General features: G+C 46.3%; 1 protein-coding gene across 6 annotated transcripts in view; it reads right to left on the reverse strand.

The window, feature by feature from the left end:
* Positions 1-27,172, reverse strand: part of CAMTA1 (calmodulin binding transcription activator 1) — a 1,058,760-nt gene that overhangs the window by 83,480 nt on the left and 948,108 nt on the right. Inside the window, exon 1 of one of the 6 annotated variants that reach the window (XM_029578177.1) lies at positions 24,898-25,018. The exons of 4 other annotated variants lie outside the window; for them this stretch is intronic. In XM_029578177.1, coding sequence (XP_029434037.1) covers positions 24,898-24,916 — 19 coding nt within the window. In that variant the 5' untranslated portion in view covers positions 24,917-25,018. Of the gene's footprint in view, positions 1-12,452; positions 12,893-24,897; positions 25,019-27,172 lie in introns of those variants that run through there. One more of the 6 variants, XM_029578178.1, reaches the window with a different exon arrangement.

Genomic DNA, 27,172 nt, shown 5'->3' on the forward strand with positions numbered 1-27,172 from the left:
TCAGTGAAGATTTGATGGGATTTGGAGTGATGAAAGGTAAAGAAAGATGAGGTTCTCTCTCTCACAGTGGTATAAATAGTTTACTTATATGAAAGCCTTATAAAGAGGCTCTCTCTCGCATTGCGGTTTGTTTATCGCAGGCGCCATTCATGCAAAGCGTATAGCAAAATGATGAATCTAGGCAGATTATTCAAACTGATTGTGGACAGAGAATTTTGTAAGAAGATTTTCTATCCTACCTAAATACGTTCTGTCTAAAATATCGCAAGTAAAAGCTTTGTTCTTTATGCAGCTTTCCTGTAATTCAAATGGTGCAATGTAATCAGCCCTACAATTGCCCAACACCTTGCTTTCTTTTTAAATTAATCCTTTCATTTCCTTGTTGCACTAATTGTTCAACTTTTTAGTATAATTAGCATTTTATGGGTTTTTCTCCATTCTTAAGATCATAATGTTTTCTATTCAGACTCAAAATGCTGCACAATATAACTCATCAAATCTTCAATTTTTTTCTTCTGCGGGGCAATCATTTGCCATACAGCAGACAAAATGAAATTCCAGGAAATGTCAGTTCTGCACTGGAGGAGGATCTGTGGGTTTGGAACAAGGCCTTGACCAGAGTTTACATGCACTATAAGCGTACTCAGAGAACAACCAGATCACAGCAAAAGGCACGCACACAGTGCCCAGACACCAGTGTGTTCTGCAGTCACCATCAAGCAAAGCCAGTGGCTGTTTGTAACTTCTAATCACGTTAATGGAGGCTTATTGCTCAGCTTGGTTCTCAGTCTTCTTTTTAGGATATCCCCAATGAATACACCCAAGATATAGTATATCTGCCTGTAATGGGTTTCCAATCTATGCAAATATATCTCATGCAAAAAAAAACACGCAGCACAGCAGTACCCCACTGAAAAAAACAAGAAAGGTTAAGAAGGAGTCTTCAAAGCTTACACTTTTATCTTCCTAGTAAGGAAGTATAAAAACCAAGAAGATAAAAGGGAATCTCAATTCTGTTTGACTATCAACTAATGAGCTGGTTCAGCGGGTCTCTATTTTAATTGCAGGTTTTTGGGTTTTTTTTTTTGTCTTGGCAGTTTCTTCCTGGGCTTCTAGGAAAATCATAACCAGGACTTGGATTTGGTAATGGTGGAGCCTTCATTCATGAACTGCTAGGATAATCCTTCTATTTTGGTAAGCCTCTCTAGCCCAGCCATTGCAATGCCGAATCTTGGCCAGTGGCCGCGGAGCACATTTCCGTTCAGTCCCGTACACCTGCCTCCGCCTAGTTCCGACTGCTGGGATTCACCATCGAGCGACGGCTGGGGCTGCTCCCTGCGTCACATGCAGCCTCCCAGAGGAGGTGAATGCGGGTCTTCCATAAAACGGTGCCTGGCATTTGCCACTCAGCTTCCACAGGGCCAACAACAGCTCCACAGTTCTGAAATCTGGTCCTGGATAAACACGGCCAGGTCAGATCTGCAGGCTATCTAGAATGGTTAACTTGCACATTGCTGGAGGTCTCAAGACCCAATCTGGAAACCAGTGATCTAGCTAGTACAGTTGTTTCTTTTACCTATTCAGGTGGGAATGAAAGGGGAGGGAGATTTTAACCGTGCTGAATGTGGATTGAAGCATCCCGTCTTTTGGATTAGTTAGGAGGAGGGAAATTCTGGACTCCCTTTCAAGGGATTCTCCTTGGACAAACAGTAATGGAACCTGCAAGGGAAGCCACAGCACTGGACCTGGTATTTAACTGGAGAGAGAAAGCATTTCTAATGCCCCAGCAGACAAGCCACCTGAACACCAGTGCTCATCAGACAGCAAGTACTGATATAACAGCTAAGACATCAATTACACTTTTTCAGCTCTATGCAGGTTAATTTTCCCCTGAAAAATCTATCTGCACAAACACCAGGTGTAAAACATCTGCAGGTGATCTGTGCCCGCAAAAAGTCTCAAAGCCAAAGAAAATTGGTGCCGAGTCAGCAGGTAAAAAAAAAAAAAAGAAGATCCCAGGAACTCTGACCCAGTGCCCACAATTTGAAAATTGCCCCCAAGTGCCAGTCCCTGAGCATGCAGAGGTTTCTAATCTTTGTCAATTTAAAACAAGGTTATTACTAATCTCAGAATGCCACAGGGTTGAAAAATGCACCTGGAACAGCTGTGAATGTCTCCCTGTAGTTAGTCAAGAGGTTTGGGCAGCGCAGTGAAGAAATGCAAGACAGATGAGCCTTCGATCTATAGGTCTCCAGCTCTTAAAGCAGCACCGCCACCCTCTGAGCTAAAGGATGGCTTGCACTAGGGCTGAAGAGGTGGCAGCAGCCTGGGCGCCTTTCCTGCAGTGTGCGTTTTATGCGCCGCTGCTAAGCACTACGCTCATTGGAGCCACGCAACCCGCACACTTATGCAGCGACATGAGGGATTTAGGGACCGTTTTGGAAGGTTTGCAGTGCAAGGCAATTACCCAGCTCACCCTGAAAGGATGGATTTAAAGAGGCCCCACCCGCTGAGAGAAATGCGAGGCAAGTGTCTTCCAAACAATACCAAGGAGGACTCACAAGGGTGGGTGAAGACCGATGGACCTTAAAGAAGCAGAACAAGGTACAGGGGCGGTTTTCACTTGGATTTTACCTTTCCAGCATTCTAGAGCAAAGAAAACATGTGAGCACGAAAAAGCAAAGCGAGCCAGCCAAAGACTTTTTTAAATCCTTTGCATTTAGAGCAATACCAGGCCTGCAAGGTCAAATTTTGAAATTTTGCAGATTTTTTCCATGTGAGCATGCCCTGGCGCAGACCCAGGATCGGTGATTTTTGGGGGTGGGGGAGGGGGGGCGTTGGGTTCTTAGACTTACAAGCTGATAGCTGAGGGCTGCCCCAGTGCCCCGTGCTCATTCCACATTCAACTTAAACCCTCCTGGGCACATCTGGAGCCCTCTGCTCAACTCCTACTGGGGAGGGGAAAGGCCACCCAAAGGAACAAAAGTTAAATTCGGAAGGGGACCAAATTCTACGCAAGCCCTGCCCACCACCCAACACTAAATGGCCCAGGCATAAAACACTTTTAATATAAGTGGCAAAGAAGCAATTATTTTGTAACAAGTTATTTTCTCGCCCTTCTCTCCTGCCTGGCCCCCTTCTTGCCATAGCTGTTTATTTCTCCCAGGTTTCCTCTCTCTGCTGTCAGGCGCATCTTTTGGCAGAGAAAGATCTGTAACAGCAATTGCAGTGAAGTGTCCCCTTTACTATACTGGGCCTCCACAGGGGGGAGTTCCTGATTCTTAATAACGCTGACAACTAATGTTCCCCCACCCACCTCGCTTCTTCAGAGCTTTAGAGGCTAACACTCTTTATCGCTATCTGGGCAGCAGGACATGAAGGTAAAAGAAGGGCTTAGAGTGGATCAGATTAAAAATACATCCTGCACCCGGCCATTTGCAAGCTCCTTCTAAATCTATTAGCCCTTTTGTCTTCCTCCTACCGGACATAAGCACAGAGGTGTCAGCTGTTCAGGCATTTTACTTTTTCATCCAAACCACTGAGAGGGCATTTTTCAAACAGCTTGCTTTTAATGCATGTTCTCTTTGCAAATTAGCATAAAGTGTGAATGCACCCTAAAGGCACCTAAATACTTCTTTTGTGCAGGCAGTCACAGGGGTAAAAGCGCACAAGTGCTTGTGAAAACGTCTGGTGCAGGTGCTGTTTTTCTCCCCCCTCACCAACCTAAACACGGCCTTCTGGCAATGCAGCCCGCGTTCACTTTGAGTTGGACGGAGGAGGGCAATTTTTGGCCAAACTATTTTACCTGGGTAAATAAGTAACTAGCTGAATGACACACGGGTTGATTTTAAAACCCCCTACACGCGCCGAGGCTGGGAGATACGCGTGCGACTTGGCCCAGCACGCGTTGCGTGGATTTTAAAACCCGCACAGGTACGCGCGTATCTCCCACTAGGCGCATGAATCACAAATATCCAAAAAGGTGCGGGGCGTGGGCAGATCATGGGCAGGCCGAGCCTGTGAAATGAAGTCAGCGCGTAAGTATTTTTCATGCACAAGCGGGCGCCGTGGTTCCCCACCGCGTAACTTTACTTCTGATATGGAAGGCGTGTAAGCCATGTAACAAAAAACACGAGGCTAGTCAGCGGGCTTTTAAGAGTTGGGGCTAATAGAGTAAAAGGGAAGCAAGTTAGCTAGGAGGTTTAAGAAGCCTTCTCCTTCACTGGGGAGAACTGGGAACGAACTGGGGAAACAGCTAATTGCGTCAGTGCGCTTATCTAGTAAAATCCCCCCCACTTACGCTCTCGAGTCGCCATATGCACCCATGCATGCATCAATATAAAAAGGTGTGCGCCCATGTACACGCGTACAGCGGATTTTACAACGCGTGCATATATGCGAGTATATTATAAAATCGCCGTGTCCATGTGCACGTGCTGGCAAACGCGTGCACATGTGCGCCCCGGCGCGGATCTTAAAATTTACCTCTAATTTCGCATAGGGCTTAACTGTTAACCAAAGGTGCTGCTGGTGCTTCTTCTATAACGGACGCATAGGATCAGGAAAACACTCAAAGTGATTGTATCTACTGATGGTTTAAAACAATCCATGAATACAGCAAGATTATTTTTACTCTTTTATGCTGGAATAAAAATATAATCTTTGGCTCAATTTTTATTCCAATATTTTATTCTACAGTAGTATGGAATACCAAAGTTTTGTGGAAGGAATAGAGAGGTTTACAATGCTAAAACTATTCAAACCTACAAACCATTTCAGTGCCGCTACTGTTATTTTTCTCAGTTTGCCTCATCCATAAAAAAAAAATAAATAAAATAAAATGCAACTTCTACATCCTTTACGGAGGTTGTAGCTGAATCTCTGTGGCAGAGCTTATATAGCAGCATGTCTCAGCCCCGCCAACGACGACTCTCGTGGACGTGCCACCTGCACTGCATCAGTGGGAGATGAAAAGAGGGCGTTATTATCCATAAACACTTGAGAAAAAGGGGAAGAAAAAAAAAAGAGCTTTGAGATCTTGCTAATAAAATGTTCCGCAGCATCTGGGTAACAGCAGCTGAAAGAATTCTGGCAGAATTCCTCCGAAACTTGGGGCTGTGAGTCATGCCGGTAATGAGTGTTATTTACCCAAGGTCACTGTGGCTTTCAGAAGACCTGACTGACACGCTGTGTACTTGGGGGTGCTGGAGGTGGGAGGGATATGACACGCTGCTTCTCCACTCTTCAGAGAGACTATTCAGAGGGCTGCTGCTGCCGGCTGAGCTTTGCTCTGAGAGCTAATTGTAGGGAAGGCCATCTGTGCAGGAGCTTCCAAAGTATTCTGCTAACTTGGGAGACACAGCCAAGTCGTGATTAACCCAGGAACGATGCAGAAGAACCTGCATGGGCCTTCTTTGCAGGTAAAGGGCCTCCCGTGACACTGCCGCAAACACTATGCGAAGGAACTTTGGAGACTTAACCCGAAGGTACAAAGCCATTTCATCCAGTCTCTTGGGAATTGGTTTTTTTTTTATATTATTTAGGCGTTATGAAGAAGAAAGCTAAACCAGGCAAAGTAACATGACATGGTGTGATGATGGCGCATGAAGACCAAGTGACCCACCCAATCTGCTCAGTTATTCAGGTCTACAGTGCTAGAGACATGTCCTAGCTGTCAGGCAAAGAGGCTTGACCTCTTGTAGACTATCCAAGACAAGAAATGACTAGAAAGCTGGACAGTGCATAGCATTACCAGCAATGGGCCAGAGCTTTGTGTACTAACCAGAAACACCCTTCAAACGACAATCTGTGAATCAACCTCTGCAAAACCTGGGGTTGGGGCTGCCCAATTGGGGTTAGCCCAATTAAAGGCGTTACCATCTACAAAGAACCCAGATCACTCGCTGGAAGTTCTGCAGATTATAACCTGCGGATTACTGATTTCTGTTTGCTTTGCCCAAAGCAGTAGTAATGCAATGCCTTGGCTTACATCCCTTGCTATTAAATAAATCAGGCACATAAAAACTCCTAAAAATAATAAAAATATGACCAGGGACTGCCCAAACCCCCAAAGAATCAGCTCTCTCTAGTTGGGAGAGTCAGCAATCACAAATTTGAGATTAACCTGTCTCTAATAGAAATGATGGTGCATGTAATAATTAACAACATACATCCAATATGGCTTTATGAAACAGGCAACCCAATCAGTCATTCATGTATGAATGTACAATTTATCATAATTTACAGTGTTCTGTTACTACCATATACACTTTAGCTAACGTACAGAAAGTTACTCATTTATTTGGAACTGGTAGGATAAATATCTGTCTTCTCTGTAGAAACAATGTTGAATAGACAATAAGAGTTGCAGCGTGTTCAGTTAGTCAACAGTTGACACCATAGAGGAATTATTTGTATTGTTAATAAGAGACACTGGAATGCCAATCTGCAAAAAGCTGCCCTCTCTGCTTTGTGAGGGATGATGTCCCAACCATGCGAGGCCACAGCTGCATTGATCCTGGAAGGGGATGCATCTTGGCATTGTTAGAGAGATGACAGACATGATAAATGCTTGGTTGCAAATGAAGAAAATTAATGACTGTTGTAAAAATCCCCAGATGCCATGACATGTGTACACAGAGTACTAGCTCTTGATTCCCTGCTAACCACAGGCCATGTCCGTGGGAACACAGGACAGTGACATATGCCCACAGATGCTTTAATAGTTTGCACAATGCCTCATCCAGTAGGGCATAATATATTAATATGTTAGAACTGGCAACTGGAGGGTTTTGAACTAGGAACTGTTCAGGGAAGCAGACCAGCGCACTGTCTACCAGGCTAAAATTTCAGCCCAGGGAAAGCTGAGGTGTTGAAAGGACTGAATGATGCCAAGCCAACACACATGATTGGGTCATGAGCCTTTAAAAGGGGTAGCCAGGAGCCAGGGTGCTGTTCATGGCAATTTAAAGGCTATCTGACTTTGTGCTTGGAATCCAGAATCTGCATCTGTAGGTTGTTGGAATGTGCTTTGAGGCTATTCTTGGTAAAAAGCGAAATATCCAAAATTCTGAAACTGCAATGACACATCTGTCTACAGACACTTTGATTTGGGCTAGACATATCACTGGTGAACTCTCCTGTGGCTCCTTAGTGCTGACGGACCAGCCGCGGGCTAGCTCTGAACTGCAAGAGGCCCTGAGCTTATACCTGGCCCCCGCACTGAGGGAAGGACCTCGGGGCTGGGATTTGTATTCCTGTACCATCCCCCACTTTCATCCAAGAGGATCCCACTCTGCTTCTCAATTTTTCCTGAGCAGAAACACTCATGCAGCTTCCTGTTGAGAAAATGGCCTGTCGGATTTTAATAAGTGCCTGAACCATACAACAGCTACCGAATGGAAAATTGGTCAAAAGAGAGAGAAAAAAAAAAAAAGTACAGTACTGAGAAATCCATCTTCCATTTACTGCATTTCTGGCTACCATATTGATCATATTAATTGGCTGACAGTAGTGCCTAATGGCTGCAGCACACAGCTGTGGAATTCTGGCGTTTGGTTTAATCGCTTTTTCCACCACTTAATCATTGACCTTGTACAGGTCATTTTACCTCTCAGCTGTCCAACTTAAATGTAAACCTTTTTTTTGGGGGGGGGGGGGGGGCATGTGGCTTATAATAATGTAATTTTCTTGTTCTGTGCTATGTATATTAAATGTTGCCAATAGTATATGTGGAAATGCTGCTTTCTGCTGGTTTTGGTAGAAAGCAGGAAAGAGAAGCATGCATAAGCCTCGTGCTTTTTAGAAACTTTCAGTTTAAGGAGATCGATAGTGAATGTTGGTTTGCTGGGGACAGTGAGCGTTTAAAGGGTGCAAAAGAAATGGAGGGGAGAGAGAGAGGGAGAGAGAAATTGGGGGTGAGATGTCAGGGATAGGGAAGGCTCTGGGGCCAGCGTAAGATACACCATCGCGTGTACGAACAGCACCGTAGACACCTGTGCCAACTGGGCCTCATTCGAAGCGCTGAGAGTTGAAAGAAACCGGAAAATTAGCCTAACCACGCCCCTTTTTCTTATCCTGGGCATTAGCCCTGCAAAAATTTATATTCAAAATGAATCTAGGGGTAAGTTAGGTGCCCATTTTCACATTGAGTGTGTAATTAACCCTGACCTTAGCAATTGATTAACTGTAGTTCTATTGCAGGTTATTGACAAACAGATTAAAATAAAGTCCCTTAAATTTATTGGGCTATTTTTAACTGGATTAAGTGTCCTCACTCCTTATGCGACTTTAAATAATTTTAACTCAACTTTAAGATGCAAGCAGCAGTCCAGCAGAAGGATGGGGGCTGTTGCCGTTTGCACCATGCCACCTGCGTGATTTGCTGGCGAGAGGTGGAGCGTGTGTACCTGGTTAATCTGGGAGGGCTAGGGTTGCAAAGCTGGAGGCGATGACACAGACACAGAGGTATATAGGGAAGACCCTCAGGGACATAGGAAAGCAGTTCCCCCAAATCTGGCAGGCGCTGTGCTGCTTCAAGGTCACCTGGAAGTGAGATTCTGTAGCTAGGACCTGCCCTCTTGGTACAAAACCGCCCTTACCTCAAAATGGCGTCCGTCTCATGGGAGGAAGGTGCCGAAGGGATGTCACCTTGGCGCAGTGCTCCAGGCAGACCGTGCCATTTTGAAAGCACCAGGATCAGGCAACAGCGAGCGGGCATTGCTCCTGCTCTTTGTCACCGGCGTGCTGGGAAGGGGGCTAGCTCCCCGGCCCCAGCAGAGTGTGAGTGTGTGAGTGTGTGAGTGTGTGTGTGTGTGTGTGTGTGTGTGTGTGTAGACCAGGGAGGTCCAGCCAGGGCCACTTGAAGGTCTGTTTATTTCCCCCCCCCAAATGCCACTAATACCCCCACCTTTTCAAGTATTGTCATAGGAGGCTGTTTTCTATATGGAACAAACTGAACATGGCCACATCTGTTGCAGGTTTTGCATGCTCATTCCTAATGTTTTCTTCAGGTTGGGATTTTAACTCCCGATCAGAGGTGGCTTGTTTCTGAACCTAGAGCTTGTTGTACTCAGGATAGATGCACATAAAACACGATTTATACACAGATTTATGCATATAAGTGCTTTCTTTGCAGAGAACATGTTTTATGCACAAATCTTGTCTTATACATGCATTCTTGGGTAAATGTATTTCTATTTTTTTAAATTTCCGACGCATTAGCATTCATTCCATTGGCTATCTACATCAGGAATTAATGTTGGGGGTTTTTTTTTTAGCATGTGAGTAAAGAAAATGCCTGCTTAAGTTCAGCTCACATTTTTTTTACTCACATCTTATTATATCGGGCCCAAAACGAGCAGTGTCCTGTGAAATGGGGTTACAGATCTATTAAATGGTTTAGTTAACCTTACAACCAGACTGGTCTGTGGCCCTTGGAACCACGGATTTGTATACACTGGGCCTCCAGAGTATTCACATCTATCTCATGCATATCCATTATGGATATCCTGTAAACCAGACTGCTTTGGGGTACTTCCAGGTGAAGGCTGAGAAATACTTTCTAAACTATATTTAGTCATCTTAAAATCATCATATAGTTTACAGACAAAGGGGGTAATTTTCAAAAAGATTTACATGCTTAAAACTGGGTTTTACACATGTAAATGCACTTCATGCTTGTATGTGGGCTTTTGAAAATTGCTGCAATAGTATGTTACAATTACACATATAACTCTTTTGGAAATGACCCCCCTCAGTGTTTTACAGACTGAGGGGGACATGCAGAACACCTGAAGGGGTGCATGATCTGCAAGCCCTGGAGCAGACACACACCAGCATCTGAAAGGTTGTCAGCTTTACGTCTATCAGCAGAGGAAGATTCCCCTTCAAATTTCTCTTCATCTGCAGTAATTTCACTTTGGTAACTGTCTGGATCATGTTTAATACATTAATTGTCCTAAGGCACATAATCTACCCATGTTGCTTGCTCTGAGTATCTTCCATCCTTTTAACCAGGCTGCAACAGATGGGACCTTCCTCTCCTTAAATTAAAGCACCGTCTTCTGCGCCAAAAAAAAGCCAAGTGAGAGTGGAGAATCGAAAGCAGGATGATGAAGTCCAAGAGCGGCTCACAAACGCTAAGACAAACCTGACCTGACCATTTAGCTGTCTCTCTCCAGCTTTCTACAGTGGTCAAACATCTCAGGCAGCACCAAGGCCGGAAGGGCCTGGATCTAACCAACCTTCTCTGATGAAGAACCTCCTGTCCTGTGCTCCCTTATTTATAAATGTTTGAAGCAGGAGCACCGCAGAGATCTGAATATCGACAGAGGGGATTTTGGGTTAAGAAGTCCCACCTCCTCCACTCTCTCCGGCTGGCTTTGGGCAAGCTGTGGCTGCAGCTTCCACGCCACTCCCTCCCTCCCTCCTCCCATTCTACTGAACTAATCCCAACAACAGAGAACAATAGCTAAAAAAAAACAAATCAGCAACCACTAGGTCTGAGCTAGCATTGGGGAATAAGTGCAACAAATACATAGAGAAGAACATAAATAAGTTAATTGTACAATTTTTCGTCCCATCTGAAAATTGCCTTCTTCAGAATGGCTAACAAACAGGCCCGGGGTTCACCACATGCGCACGCTTTCTCTCTCTTTCCTCTGCCGGCTAAGAGAGGTGCGGATTCCCAGGGGACTTTTGTGTCCCAGTATCCAGGTAAGCACATTTTCTACAGAAAAACTAGTGGGGGGCGGGGGAGTTTTCTTCAGGTTCATGGGAGAAGAGACGGCTGAGGGGGGATATGATAGAGGTGTTTAAAATCATGAGAGGTCTAGAACGGGTAGATGTGAATCGGTTATTTACTCTTTCGGATAGTAGAAAGACTAGGGGGCACTCCATGAAGTTAGCATGGGGCACATTTAAAACTAATCGGAGAAAGTTCTTTTTTACTCAACGCACAATTAAACTCTGGAATTTGTTGCCAGAGGATGTGGTTAGAGCAGTTAGTGTAGCTGGGTTTAAAAAAGGATTGGATAAGTTCTTGGAGGAGAAGTCCATTACCTGCTATTAATTAAGTTGACTTAGAGAATAGCCACTGCCATTAGCAATGGTTACATGGAATAGACTTAGTTTTTGGGTACTTGCCAGGTTCTTATGGCCTGGATTGGCCACTGTTGGAAACAGGATGCTGGGCTTGATGGACCCTTGGTCTGACCCAGTATGGCATGTTCTTATGTTCTTATGGGCGCAGGAGGGCCCACAGACTTTGCCTCTAGTCCCTCCCCCCCAATGCCATAAACCTTATTTTAAAATTACACAAAGGACCCCCCATTTTACAGTTTTATTTCTCTTCTGCATTTTCATATTTTTATTATGAATAAATGGCAGCCGGTCTTCACCTGTCACCATTTACTATGTTACCATGGCTTGACCAAGAATGACCGGATACCTCTAAGCCCGGTATTCATTTTATAAGCTTCCATACCCAGGTTCTTATATTTCTCCAGAAAAACAAAAAAACCCAGGCCTGCAGATCTTGAAAGACATTGCCGCGTGGTTTACTGATTGCTGGCCTAGCTAAAACCACTTGAATGCAGGTGACTCGGTCCAACTGGCCTAACCTGTGCTCCGATGAAAGAATCAGGCCCCCTCCAGGACCGAGGAGACGATGATGGCCCTAGTGGTTTCAGGCATTTTCCTTTCCAATCGATAACCCAGACCCCCCCCCCATGAGATTTTGCTGCCGGTCACCTCTCTCGGGTGAGGCTCATGATGGTGATTTACCTACTACAGCTTTCCAAGGAGCCCTGCGGAGAGGTTAGGGGGACCCAGTCCCCTGCACTCTTTCATTCTAATGTACCAGAGAGAGATCAGAAGAAGTGGAGGGGCGGGGCAGGGCAGGGCAGGAGGGGAATGAAAGCATTTCTCTAGGATTTTAACCATGAAATACTGACAAATGAGGGCTTTCTGCATAGTATCCCAATGGCCACAATAATTAAAATGTTTGCTCAGTCTTTAGCACAAACCTGCTCGCTTTGAGTGGTTCACAAATATTATTGCAATAATAATTTCAAAGTCACATACGGTGGCTGTCACGGGAACAAGATACTGAGTCTTTTGCAGTTTAGCATTTCAGGAGCATGAATGCAGCCAGCTCTGGGAGGAATGACCTGGTACTCAGACTACAAGGAAGTTTTCAAAAGGTAGAAGGAAGGAGGAAACAGGTTATTAACATTACAACTGCTGCTCCGAGACTTAAAGCATATGGAAATAAAGGAGCTTGTCTGAGGTCATACTCTGGTTTAAGTAGCAAAGAGGATGGATTTGAACTTGCATCCTTATTCTTCTGACTGGCACAATAAATGCTCTAACCAAGCCATCGTTTGATCAACATTTGCAGCAGGGTAAATGCCTAATCCTATAAGCAAGCAGTAAAAGGTCTCTTCACCTACCTATTCACTTGCCATAATCAAAGCTGAACCTCCAGAATGAGGCAAAACACTTAAAAACGGGCTTTGGGAATCTCTGGGTGGTACCACGTTGCCTTGGATTCGTGAAACCCTTCAGCTTTGCTGTTGAAGGAACCCTTCGCTTTTCAAGCCAGATGGGGAGCAGAAATCTTCCCCCTTGTGACTGGATTTAAAGCTCGGTTATCTGTGAAAGGTGACACCCTCCATTAAAAGGACGCGAGGTCCGGGCACGCCGAACATTAACACGGGTGGAAACTCCAGATCGCATTAAGAAAAGTTGCTTTCTTCTTCCCTGTACAGAAGTCTTCCTCCGACTCTGCTTTCATGCTGGAAGTTGATACCGGTGCCGTGAACATTCCTTCTTTTTCACGAAAGGAGACCAAATGACACGATTGGAAACCTGTGTCCTTCATAAATCTGCAAGGGAGCGAGGCAAAAAAAAAAAAGGGGCCATGCCAATGTAATCCTGCCAACCCCACCCAGCCGTTTTCTGGCACACCTATTCTCATGTAGAGTTAAAGCCTACAGCACCAACAGGTTTGATTGTTCACTCTGTCACAAGATGAATCACAGAACCGGGTGCCAAAGATCTCAAAATAAAACAAACCATTTTTTTAAAAAAGTGCCAAGCATCTCAACTGCAGCCAAACACATCTCCCTCTGTCTATATGCGATCAGAAGAAGCGCCATGCTGTTGGGTCAGTCCGGTGGCCAGTCTGAGTCGTCTGGCAGATCTGAAGAGGAAGGCCCGTCAACATGGGAGGCAGGGCAGAGGGATGCCTGAAAACAAAAGAGAGGAGTGCCCCATTTTAACGCCCTGCATATCCTTCTGGAATATCAGGCTATTCTGCACCCATAGGATATAACTTGCCGAGAGTCCCGTCATGGCCGGTCTTCCACCAGATCCTCCCGTGCATGGGAAATGTGCATGATGGCATTTTCCGTGCCCACCTAAATCCGACCCCTTGTTGGTGGCATTGCTCTTAGCCTCTTCCACTTTCAGTGATTGACTCTAGAGGGGGTCACTGCTCTAAGAACCTCTCCCCCGTTCCAGCAGATCCAGAAAGCGTGCAACTGGGATTTTTCTTTTTTAGATTTCTTACAGATTATTTTCTGAAATCTGGGGCACTGGCTCCTGTCCCAGCCTGGAGCCGTACCTTGCCGGTAAGCTCTCCCGAAGGTTTGGAAAGAAAATCCACTGGCAGTGGCAGGGACTTCTTTCTTTGAAAAGACTGATTCATGGACAGAGACAGGGAGGCCAAGCTGAAGAAGAGGGCGCTTTAAAAGGGAGAACATGGGTCCTTGAGGGAAGCCGACTCCACATCTGCAGCTTCATTAGCGGTTCTCCGATTACTCTGAATGAGGAACGTGATGGAATATTCAGAATCCACTGCCTTTTTCACTGGGAATCTGGTTACTGTATGTTAGCAAAACAACTTGGTTAAAAAAAAAATAATAATAATGTGTGGGCCTTGCCTGGCAAATATTCTACATTCAGGTCACTAATCAGCGCACAACTTTACAGTTTTAAAACGGTTAGCGCTCTAAAAATGATTGATAATAATAATAAAATAAAAGATATGCAATTAAATATATGCAACTTCTATACACATAACAGACTAAAGATGACTTTCTCACTTTATTTCTGCTTTCAGTTTTGCCTGATTTGTTTTCTTATTTCCATTTTTAGAATTTTTTTTTTTTTTAAATAAAAGCTGCTGCCATACAAACAAAACCTTATGTACTAAAGATGAGCTAGCAAAGCCCTCTCTGATTTTCAGGTGATTGCTGTTTTTACCCGTGGATTCTGCTTGAAATGTCAGAGAGGAAATGTCCACGTCCACCTTTCCTTTGAAAACTACTGCAGCCACTACAGACTCCCCCGCCTGCTTTCTGTGCAGGGAGATTTATTTATTTAAGACTTTTTTTTATACTGTATTAGTAGCTACATCATATCGGTTTACAGCAGAACTAAGATTGGAAATTACATTAAACGGGGATGGGATTACACAGGAGCAGAGGTGTAGCAAGGAAAAAAAAAAAGGTAAAAAAAACAAACGCCACGGGCTTCTTGAAGTAACACGGAAGCCGGTAAACAAATGTTACAGTGAAGAAAAAAGCATAACTTTATACATGGGTTCAGGTTAGGTGCTGAACGCAGCAGGGTGTAAGCCTGCAGAAGAGTTATTGAGGGTAAGCTTGTTTGAAGAGCCAGCTCTTTAAGTTAGCTCTGCATTTAGTAGTGCATGGCGGAAGCCGGAGGTTCGTGGCTAGTGAATTCCAGTGTGTAGGCCCAGCAATGAAAAGGGCTCGGTCCCTCGTAGAGGCGAGGTGTGCCTTCTTGAGGGAAGGCACGTGGAGAGTACCTTTGTAGGAAGCTCTAGAGGGTCGGCTGGAGCGTATGAGGCGGAATGGCTCATCAAGCCAATTGGAATTGTGGGTATAGATGGATTTGTGGGTCATAGTAAGAGTTTTATAGAGGATGCGAGAGGGGATCGGGAGCCAGAGAAGGTCTTTAAGGATGGGAGTGATGTGGTCATATTTACGGGTATTGGATATGGTTCTGGCTACTGCATTCTGCAGCATTTGAAGGGGGTTTTATGGTGGAGTAGGGGGAGACCTAGGAGTAGGGAGTTACAGTAGTCAGTTTTAGATGAGAGGGTGGCCTGGATGACGGTGCGGAAATCACTAGCATGGAGTCATGGTTTTAATTTTTTCATCACATTGAGCTTATAGAAACCTTCCTTGAGGATTGCGTTGATGCATTTTTTCAGGTTCAGTTGTTGGTCAATCTGAACCCCGAGGTTTCGAACACAATGCTGCGTGGGAACGGCGCTATATATGCAGGGTCGTTTGCAATGGCGGGTTTAGGGGGTTGGGGTTGTGAGATGAGGAGCAGTTCCGTTTTGGAGATTTCCTATGGAAAATAAGGTGCGGGAGATCTGAAAACACAATCCATGGTGCCTTAGTTTTTGATCCTGCCCAAACCTCCTGGGAACGCACCCCAAATGTCTGGACATTCCTGGAACATCCTGTGTACTTTTAGTCAGACCAAGGGAAAGCAGGTCCTCCTGGGAAAATCATTATTCACCCAGGTAGATGTCTTTGAAAATTGCCCTCACAAACAAGCTGTCAAGAAAGAAATGCTCGGTCCAGTTAACAGCAATTAAGTCGTCCCTAGACATGCGTTTTCTGTTTCCAAACAGAGCTCTGGGCATTGGGTAGTAAACTTTCCACACTGCAACTTAATGGTCCACGCGCACTTCCCAGCTCATGCAAACTCGTCTTATTTTTCCAACACAGCATTGCACGATAGTGGAGAGAAACGACTGATGTGCATGGTCATAGAAAGAGAACGCCGGGTGATAGTGTCCGACGATCTGAAGGCAGCGAAGCAATGTAAGAAGGCGGTAAGAGGGCTGCAGAGAGAGAGGCACAACCAGCAGGGAAAGGAGCTGATGATCCCCTTGTAGAGATCTTTTCTGAGGCCTCACCTGGAATACTGTGCTCAGCTCTGGAGACCGTATCTTAAAATGGATAGAGACAGGATGGAAGCGGTCCAGAGAAAGGTAACTAAAATGGTATGGGGGCTGCACCGGAAGACTTATGAGATGAGAATGAAGGACCTGAATATCTGTACCTTATGGAAGAGGGGAGAGAGGCAGTGGCATACTAAGGGGGGGGGGGGGGGGGTTGGTGTGAGGGGGGTGTGAGGGTGCAGTCCACCCCGGGTGACAGCCGGGAGGTTGGTGGCCACAAACGAAGCCCATCCCGCTCGCACTAGGAGGGAGGCCTCCGGGCCCACGAGCGGTGGGAGCACTGGGCGGCCGCCTAGAGCGTCACAGGTCTAGAGCCAGCAAATGCATAGCCTTTTCTTCTTCCTGCCCCCCCGTGGCCCGGAAAATGAAGTGGTGGGTCCACGTGGGCGGAAAGAAGGAAAGGTCATGCAGTCGCGGGCCGAAGCAGGAAGAAGAGCAACAGCAAGGCCCCCCCCCCCCCCCGCCCTCCCCACCACAGATGCAGGAAGTACAGCCAGCCCCCATGCCGCCTCATGAAAAATGAAGAGACCCCCGTCTGTCACAGGGCCTGCAGGAGGGAGCTGCTGCTGTGCTGGTGGGAAGCGGGGTAGGAAGTGAGAGGGAGTGTGTTTGTGTCTATGTGTGAGTTACAGTATGTGGTGTGGGAGCGAGGGTGCATGTTTGTGTGTGCGAGAGGGAGCAGGGAACCAGAGATTACTGGGCGGGGAGGAGGGATGGAGAAGTGAAGGGGGGGGGGGGGAGAGGAGGGACGGAGAAGTGAATCTGGGGATGTGGGCCATAGGACGTATCCACCCTGGGTGCCAAATGCCTTAGGTACGCCACTGTAGAGAGATGAGATAGGATTCAGACCTTCAAGATATTAATAATGCACAGAAGTCCAACTTTTTCCAATGGAAAGAAAGCTGTAGAAGTAGGGTCATGACATGAAGCTCCAAGGGGGCAGACTCAGGAGCCAATGTCGGGCAATATTTCTTCACAGAAAGGATGGTGGATGCACGGAAAGCCCTCCAGGAAGAGGTAGTGAAGACGAGAACGGTAACGGAGTTCAAAAGGACATGGGATAAACACAGAGGATCCCTGGTGACTAGAGGACGATGACCTGTATTAAATGGGGTAACCTGCAAGGAGCGGCAGTTACTACTCTAAAAAGATGAATAAAATAAAAAATAATTTAAAAGCTTGCTGGGCAGACTGCCGACATTTACTGTGTTACCATGTAATAAGTATAACATATAATAAATTGCATCTTTCGCCCTGAAATGTTTACCCCAGTCATTAATGTTGCTGGGTACTGTAATTATGCAACATTGAGATTTTTTTCCCACCTCAAAATCCATGACAATTCCCTCCTCTCTCAGAAGTACTTTCATCCATTGTGTGTGATATTTTTAGTATATTTCAACTAAGCTGGTTAAATTAAATGAGTCCGTCTTGCCTGCTGCTTCACCCCTGGGATGTGGAGAAAGGACCTGGCCTGGGGAGCTTACCCTACGGAAAATGACTTGATCCGATAAAGGTGAGGTTTCAATAGAGTCGAATTTGAGAAACCCCCCATATCCCAGGCATACGCACGGTTTCTCCTCATTCGTTACTTTTCCCTAATTCTTCCAAATTAACCCAGCATAATACTCTGCTCACCGCGGCTGAGTTTAATCGGAGAGCGCTGGCAATTCTGCCTTCTACTGGGGCCAAGCTTGTGGCATTCAGTGACACCAGTACCGCGGCTGCTGGAATAGCCGATAATGTAATTTTGACGCTGTAAATTTTCCATTTAGCACAACGACAGGCGTACACACACTTACATACACAACACAGAACGGAGTCCATCAAGGGAAGCAAAGGTTAGCAAGAGAACCCCCATTAAGCAGTACAGGACAGGTTTTACTAGAAGATTTTAATTTTTTTTTTTAGGCAAATTCACGCTTAACCAGAAACGCCAGACCATGCACGAGTATTTCACTCTTTCCCCAGACAAGCACTCTGACACCCAACACCACAGTCCAACAGAAGAGAACCAAAACATCGGCAGGTTCAGCTTGCCTTTTTCCTGGGCCGCTGCAATGGTCCAGAGACTGACCGCTAACCCAGGACGGGGAAAAAAGAATTTACAGAGGTATAATCTACAGTTTTGTTGGTTTGTCTTCTTAGGGAAAGAAGGCTGTTAAGCAGAGTTTGCAGACATTATACAGTGTGAAAACAAAATTTCAAAGGAACCTAGTCAGGTAACTACAGAGTTTGATAGACTGCGTTTGACAATTGCCAAACACAGGGGGGGGAAAAAAAACAGGAGGCAGGGTGAGGTTGGGAAAGGCAGAGTATACACCTATATTTGATTTTCAAATATACATACAGAATTTCCAGCATGTTGTTACCCCATAAAAATAGCAGCAGCAAGGTGCACATGTACTTCTGTACCCACATGTAGTTTGTATCTAATTTTCAAAGATAAACTACATGGATGCAAAATACCTGCGTGGGTTAGTAAATCTTGCCCCTCCCCCCCCTCCCCCCAATACTGTACGTAGCCTGCAGTACTTTAAGTGGGTAGTAGTGGAGTGCAGGTGCCTTTCTCATCAGACCTCAAGGTGATAGTGTCGATGGTCTGAAGGAAAGTGAGGCAGTGCAACAAGGCGGTAACCGGGGCCAGAGGGATGCCAGGGTGCATAGAGAGAGGTATAGCTAGGAAGGAGGAAGAGGCAATAGTGCCCCATGTACAGGTCATTGGTGAGATCTGACTGTCCTGGAGTGCTGTGTTCAGTTCGGGAGATAGGATGGAAGCAGTCCAGAGAAAGATGGCCCCCATGGTGCAGGGTCTGTACCCAAAGAGACTAGAGGACCTAAATACATGCATCCTAGAGGAGAAAAAAAGGTACATAAAGATGTACAACCAACCAACCTTTTGCAATGAAAAGAAAGCTGTAGAACTAGGGTGTCATGATTGACGCTGCAGGGCGGTAGGCTCAGGAACAATATCAGGAAATCATTTTTCATGGAAAGGGCTGGTGGTCGCATGGAATGCAGGTGGTGCTGAACCGGAATTCAGAAGCGCATAGGATAAACACAGAGGTAAGAAGTACTGGGGTAACTTGCGATAACTTTTCGGCATGGGGCTAGCCTTCATGAAGAGGCAGTTACCACCTTAAACAGAAGGCGTGGGGATAACCTGCACGGAGCGGCATTTACAGCCCTAGACACCTTGCCAGGCAGATTGGTCTCTACCTGCCATAACGCACAATGTTACTGGGTTGCAGGTGCGCTGGAAAGTAATTTGATACATCCAGTGATGTTCTGAAAAGAAATATGGGGCGAGGAGGGGGTCGGTAAGGGAGGAGGTGGGTGGGCTCTCTTCTTGCATTAAAGGCAGCCCATCGCTAGATATATCTGTTAACAGCAGACGACTTTTAGTGACAGTCTAAATACAGGTTTTGGTAGGCCGTCCCCATCTGCAGAGAGGACGGCTGTCACACTACCTGCATGTTCAGCAGTAATATCGGTACTTTTCCAGACAAAACACCCTTTCATTTACTGTACCGTTTAGCTGTAAATTCAAATCCAGTGCCTGCTGGCACTACAGAAATGTGCGTCAGGAACATCGGGGCAAAGAAGTGTGGAGAAAGGGAGAGGTGCTCAGAAGAAACAGGAGGAACATTCTTTATGGAGAGGGTGGTGATGCCTGGAATTGCCCACCAGCAGAGGTACTGGTGGCAGTGCTACGGTGGGAGTGGGGGGAGCAGGGGGGTAAAAGAAACGGAAGCCTTGGGAGTAGGGCTGGTTCACATTGAAACGCAAGCTCACCTACTCAAAAGGTTAGAGGGCCAAAGAGAAGAGCTGGCAGTCAACGTGCTAAGAGTAGTGGTACAGCTGCATCAAGCTCCCAACGTGAGGTGGCAAGGTCGATCAACATGCAGCCCTGACAGGGGGAGTGGCAAGCTTCCTAGCAAGGGAAGCAGGCTGGCTTGGCTCCCAGCTCCCAGCTAAGGAACAAAAGAGGAGCGATCTCCAGCAGGTGGTCAGGTTTTACAGCTAACAGCTGGGAGATCTCCTTAGCCCAGTAGGTGGTGGCAGGGGCAAGGAACAGTGATGTCTCCAATGACTTGTTCTAAAGCCAAAGGCCTTTACTCAGTTTTTGTCCACCTTGACCTATCTGCTACTTTTGACACTGTTGATCACCACCTTCTCCTTCATACTCTCTTCTTACCTCTCCCATCATACTTTTAGTGTTTCCTCAGGGCTCTGTCCTGGGCCCTCTTCTCTTCTCACTAATCCCCTTGGTGCTCTGATTTCCTCTCATGGCTTTCAATACCATTTTTATGCTGATGACTCCCCGATTTACCTCTCTACACCAGAAATGTCATAAGTATCCAGTCCCAGATCTTGGCCTGCTTGTCTGACATTGCTGCCTGGATGTCATGCTGCCGCCTTAAACTCAACATGGACAAACAGAACTCCTTACCATTCCCCCTTCTTCCTCCTCTCTCTGTTTCTGGGGATAGCACAGACCCAGTCCCCTTAGCCAGTAACCTAGGAGTCATCTTTGACTCCTCGCTCTCCTACTCTACACATATCCAAATCTCTGCTAAAACATGCAGTTTCTTTCTCTATAACATCGCTAAAATCTGCCCTTTCCTTTCTGAACACACTACCAGAACCCTTATGCTCGCTCTTATTTCCTGCTTAGACTATTGCAACCTGCTCCTCACAGGTCTCCCAGTGAGCCATCTCTCTCCACTACAATCTGTCCTAAATTCAGCTGCACGATTTACCTTTTGCCAAAGTTCCTATTCTCACATAACTTCTCTCTGAAGTCTCTGCATTGACTCCCCATTACCTCCACATTCAGTTCAAGCTCCTCTTTCTCACCTACAAGTGCCTTCACTCTGCATCTCCTCATTACTTCTCCTCGTGCACTCTGCTCATCAGAGAAGTCTCTCCTGTCTATGCACTTCTCTACCCCCAATTCCTGACTCTGGGCTGTCCATCTGGCTGAGCCATGTGCTTGGAACAGGCTTCCTGAGCTTGTGCATCATGCTCACTCTCTCTCTCCTTTGTCTAAATTCCATCTAAAGACTCGCCTTTTTTAGGATGTTTATAAATCTTAGGCCTGATTGTTAGCCTCATTAACAAACTTTTCTAACCATTGTCTTACTTTATGAAATGCCCCAAGTCTGTCTTATTTGATTGTAAGCTCTATGAGCAGGGGCTGTCTTGTTTGTACATTGCTGCATAAATCATGTAGCACTATAGAAACATGTAGTAGTGGTAGTAGTACTAGTAGGCCACATATGTACCATTTAACAGCTGAGGCATATCCCTTAAACCAGAGCAGCAGAGGCAGCTGGACAAACTGGGGGGGGGGGGGGGGGGGGGGATTTGAAGACTCAAATGGTCTTTACCTGCTGACATTTACTGTGTCATGCTAGAAAAGGGATTAGCAACACTCCAGCATCACACAGACATTAAAAGATGCCTTCCTTCTTGTAGGTTTCTGTTTTAATAGAAAACTTCCATCTCTCCTATTCCCTTACTCTTAAAATACCACAACAGGGCTGGCAGACAGACGGCTATGTTTAGTCTCTGGCTTAATACTGCTGCCATCGGTCTTTTTATAACTGTATTCATGAAAAAAAAAAACAAAAAAAACCAACACATTGCTGCTAGACCGGCTCCGCACATTGCATTCCAGGGCGACTACAAAGGCGACCGACAGACAGCAGCAGCCCGGGCGGGGTGAGCGCCCGCGTGCAGGGCTCCAGCCAATCGCAGCACGGAGGGATGATGTCACCCCCGGGCCAGGCATTGGTAAGCGGCAGCCTGTTTACAGTCTGTTCCCACCAATAGGGACCGATGACATCACCCGGAGCAGGCTTTAAGCGCCTCCGAATCGGGAGCCTGTGCTTTTATCATTGTGTTAGCATCACTGTTCTGCCCCCCTCTTTATTTTAACCATTTTACGTATTACCTTGGCAAGGCATGTGAAAAACAAAAAACCACCAACCAAAACCAGAACTGTCGTGGGTAAAATTAGGTGCATCGGAAGAAGTGCCCTGCACTCCCATGTGAAAGCCACAAAGGTAAAGCGTTTTGTTTCTCCCTTCTCGGCTCTTTGGCTTGGTTCCAAGCCCTGAGCAGAGGGCCGCCCCCTTCTCGACCTTTTGGCTGAGACCGCGTACAATATGAGGGGGGTTAATGCCCTGCCACCTGCCCCCCCCCCCCGACACACACACAGTGGGGGACGGGACACACGATGATGTTACAAACCATCGCTAAAGTAGTAGGATTTCAACTCTTGCTAAATGAAATAAAGCTGTTGGCTTCTAAAGTATTTTTTTTGTCATCCAGCAATCTTTTGTACTTGGGAGCAGCTGTTTGCTGGTCCTGAGCCCATCCCCACTCCCCTGGCTGCGCAAGAGCATGCACTGGGAGCTGCCTTTACTCCAGCGACGGGACAGGGCTGGAGTCGAGGAAGTGCAGAAAAAAAAAAAAAGATCAATAATTCAGTGGAGTGATCTAGAAAAAAAAAAAAGTTTGGAAAGCAACGTGTGGGTGGAAAACCACATGGCATCAGTGAGGAGGCAGACTTCCGCACTATTACTAATCGCTTCCTTAACAAGGGGGGATTATATACATCCACAATTTAGGATGCCGTCTGACATGACACCGATTCACAAGCTCTACATCAAATGGGAAAGTAATGTATATATTTTTAAATACACCAAAAAGTTCCCAGGCCATTACATGGATACATTTATGACTTGTTTACATCGATAGTAACCTAAACAAAAAACATATCTTAGTAGCTAGGTAAAATCATTTAACAGAGCGTTCACTTGATCCCATCACTTCACCAGAATAGAAGAAAACATCACATCTGCCTTTTCCTTCCATAAAAAGCTGAGAGCCATCTAGTAAAAAAAAAAAGATAGGCAGATCCAGACACGCACACGTTCAGGGCTCTGGACAATGGGTCCTGGTGAAAGCATTCACCGCTGCATCTTCTACAGTCTCTAGGCTGGCACATAAATAAGCTTTGATTAGGACACAAAGCAGCGCGCGAGCCGCCCGGCTCTTTCCGAGGCGTAATGTAAGTGCCTTCCAGCTGCGAGGGCGACAATGGAGCTGCGAGCAAGGAGTGACATCTTTACAGCCCGCAGTAAATATACCGAGGAGACTGTCCTAAGAAATCCTTGCAGGCAGAGATGGGCTTTATTGGCTGGGACACGCAGAGTATATTTAATGCAACTGCCTGAGAACAAAGATTTCCTGTTTGCAGAACAACAAACAAATAAATAAAAGGTTTACTTCATGCTCTTAACCTATTTCCAGTAGTTAGGCAACCTCTGCGAAGCCTCCTAACAAAAGACGAGCCAACACGATCTTTAAAGACAAGTTGGTGCCCCTGCCTTTCCTCCTTCTAATCCCTTTCCCGGCTAATGATTTATCAGTGCCGTATTCTGCCTGCTTCTAGTGCCCCTAGCCTATATTTTTACACTTTATTGCGCCCATGCTTGCTGTCGGTTCTTAATCTCTCCTCCCCCTATCAGTTCATTAAAGAAACATGCCCGAGGGTTATCAATTGTAACTTCTCGCTAAATAAGAGCCTGGCGTTCTCGCTGCCGACATCTGCACCGGATCCTTCTCTCTCTCTACCCCCCCCCCCCCCCCAAAAAAAAAAAAGCAAAGAGTTGTAAAAGCTAAAGTCTTACCAGACTGGTTAACCAGGAAGCCTTGAAATGCTTTTCAACAATGGCCTTAATACCAAAAATCCAGTCACTTGTCCTTTCATACTAACTCCTATGGGAAAACTCCCCCCTCCCCTCCCCCTCCCCCTCCAATATATTCCACTGCTCAGAATCCTGGACTAACTAGTTCTTGCAGTTAAACACCCTCTGGTACATAACAGATCTCCAAAAAGTTACTGACACATCCTGAACTCTACTTCAAGCAATATATATATATAATTTTTTTTTTTTTTTAAGATTTACAATTAAATTTGTTGCAAACTGATGCCAAGAGTTGGATACTCTCCCCCCCACCCTTTTCCTCCAAGGGTACCCCTTGCATGCAACAGAAGGCAGCTTTCTTTAAAGGGTGCCTCTGTAATCAGGACAAGACGGGTCCTCTTGTTTTTCGCCCTCGGGACTGCGCTAGAATTTGCAGCACGGATGCACCTTGCATGGCACCGTTTAACACGGGAGCCCTGGCAAGAGGATGGATAATGAGCGTCTTTCCAAGAACGAATAGCAGCACCGAGAGGGGAGTCACGGACAAAGAAAATGTAGGAGCCTTTAATTACCATAGAAATCCCCCTTCATTCATCTCTCCCTGTCACTTCCCTCGGCTTCGGATTAGGGAACGCGCTTATTTACTTTAAGGCAAGGTCTGCGTGGCGAGCAGAGACTATTACTATAGCCTGTTATGGAGAAAAATATAGACTGCTCTCAGCAGGAAGAAGAAGATTAGCTGCAAGCTGGCAAGCTCCAGCCCCGTTCTAAAAGCCGTCCCCAAACACTTAGGTACAGCGAACTCTATGCTGAGATATTCCCTTTCAGTGGGAAGACAGCAGTTTCCCTCCTGGGTGGGTAAACTTTTCGCTTTCACGGCTACAAATCTGACATTTCCCCCCCCAAAGTTCGCTTTCCTAGACGTCAGACCGTACAGGCAGCAGCAAATGTTTTTGCCCATCGAGCCCAGCAGACTGCGAACACAGACTCGAGCAGTTTTGCAAACATTCTCCGGAAAGGCTCCTTTCGTTTGGTTTTTTTTTTTGCCTTTACAGTTCTGTCCACGGGACAAAGTCATCACATCACAACACGCACAAACTTCAACACAAGAGACAGACGGACACTCAAACGCACCCCCCCCTTTCCCACACACAAAAATCCATCTACCTTCTACTTTATTCTCCATTGCAAATCCAGTTTAGAAAAATCCGCTCTTAGAAAGTGCATTCCTGGGCAGGACTGGCCACTTTGGCTTGTGTTTGTTTGGTTTTTTTGGTTTTGGTTTTTTTTTTTTTGTATTTTTTTTTTGTTTTGCCTTTAGACTAAGCCGCCTGGAGCAAATGGCAAGAGCTCTCCTAAAAAAAAAAAAAATTCAAAGAAAATCACACGTGCCACAGGTAAACAGCCCACTTTTCCTCTCTCTCCTCCTGTGCTTTGCTCCACCACTTCACTCCTGAAGCGCCAGAGTCTCCAACCTCCTACCACTTTTAACTACCGCACTGATGCAGGACAAGGGAGGGGAGGGGGGGGGGGGGGCAAGCAATGCTGGGCACGGATCGCCCACTTTTGCAAAGGATCTGCCCCCCTCCTCCCCACCCCCTCCCTCTTCCTATCTGTACACTCAGTGCAAACTAGGGCGCGCTTTGCCAAGAATGCGGCTCCTGGCTCTCTGCAGCACGCCTCGGCTTTGTTTCCACCTCCAGCCAGCCCTCGGATGACAGGTGTAAGAGGCTTTGCATGGGAGGGGCTTGCGGGCTCGCGCCGCTGGCGCTCTTTTGTCCTTCCCGTGCCTCCGTACCTGCAATGCTGCAGAGCGCGCGGCTCGGCTCTCTCTCTCTCTCTCTCTCTGCATTATGACAAATCAAGGCAGGCAGCTGGGGCTTGGGACGCACATCGCGGGAGCGGACAGCGGAGGGGGGTCTAGGTACTAACGGTCGCCTCCTATTGTGTGCCCAGGGCCCAGGCAGAGGGAAAGCCGAGGGGCAGCAGAACTGGCGGGATGGGAGGAGGAGGCAGGAATGCAGACATTTTCATGATCTTGGAACATTTTTTTTTTTTTTTTTTATCATCATCGCCCTCCCCCCACGGGGGATCGAATGGAATGAAATGCTTTATTGTTGATATTCAGGCTTCTTTTTGGAGGATGGAAGCCGTGGGGCTGTAAAGGCAAACACATACTCCCTCCTGCGTGATGCAAGAGCATTTCATAGAAAGAAAAACCTGGGGGGGGGGGGGGGGGGGGGGTCTTACTGTGCCCTCAAGAACAGCAACAATATTGGGCAAGATTTTGGAGCAGTTTCAGCCACTTCATAGCCACAGAATCTAAGGAAAATTTCAGTTGCTCCATCCCAGATTATTCTCTGCATAAACCAGGGATGCTGTCAGGCTCTCATCAAGGAGTTCTGCCCAGCTCCATGAGAGGTTCTTAATTTTCACAAATGTTTTTTTTAAGGAAGAGGCTCCTGGGGAGCACCCTCCCCCAGCACCTCAGTAATAAACTATTAACAGACTGCTGCTAGCTACAGGCTAAGCTGCTGCCAGACAGTCCAGTAAACTTCGGTCTTTTTCTCTAAAGCAGGGGTTCTCTACCCAGTCATGTTTTTCAGGTCATCCACAATGAGTATGCATGAGATAGATTTGCATACCATGGAGGCAGTGCATGCAGATGTCTCATGCATATTCATTATGGGTATCCTGAAAACCTGACTGGCCAGGTGTGTCCAGAGGACTGGGTTGAAAATCACTGCTAATCCTAAGGATGAAGAATTTTGGGCAGGGCTGCCCAAATCTGTCCAGGGGACCCCCACAGCCAGTCGGGTTTTCAGGATCTCCACAAAGAATATTCAGGAGCTAAATTTGCATATACTGAGTCTTCATGATGTGCACATTTTTCTCCTGCATATTCATTGTGGAGATCCTGAAAACCCGACTGATTGTGGGGTCCCCAGGACAGGTTTGGAAAGCCCTGATTTAGGGCCAGATATACTAAAGGTTTTTCTTTTCTCACTTTCAGGCCGATGCAATATGAACGTGCTAAAAACATGCGTCCAAACTGGGCGCACGTTTTTTAACGCGTGCACAGTCACCTCTCCTGGGTGCCCGATGCAATAAGCAAATGAGCTGCCATGCGCTAGGGATAAATTATGCGTGCCTAGCGTGTCCATGGCATCCGGCGCCCAGGAGATGTGGCTGTGCGCAGGTTAGGAAAACGGGCGCTCAATTTACTAGCGTCTGTTTTATCCCGCGGCAGCTAATTTACTGGCACAATATGCGTACACGATATACACAGTTTGGAGCACGTATGTTGTGGGTATGTATTGTGTGCCCTGAAATTTTTTTTTTTTATGTCGCGACACTAAATAGGAAGAACCACAGAAAGCAGCAGCATGCCAAAAAAATTCTTGCGATGATACAAAAAAGCAGGTTTTTTTTTTTTGTTTTT

This window comes from Rhinatrema bivittatum, chromosome 15, assembly GCF_901001135.1.
Source record: "Rhinatrema bivittatum chromosome 15, aRhiBiv1.1, whole genome shotgun sequence".
Taxonomy (NCBI): Eukaryota; Metazoa; Chordata; class Amphibia; order Gymnophiona; family Rhinatrematidae; genus Rhinatrema; species Rhinatrema bivittatum.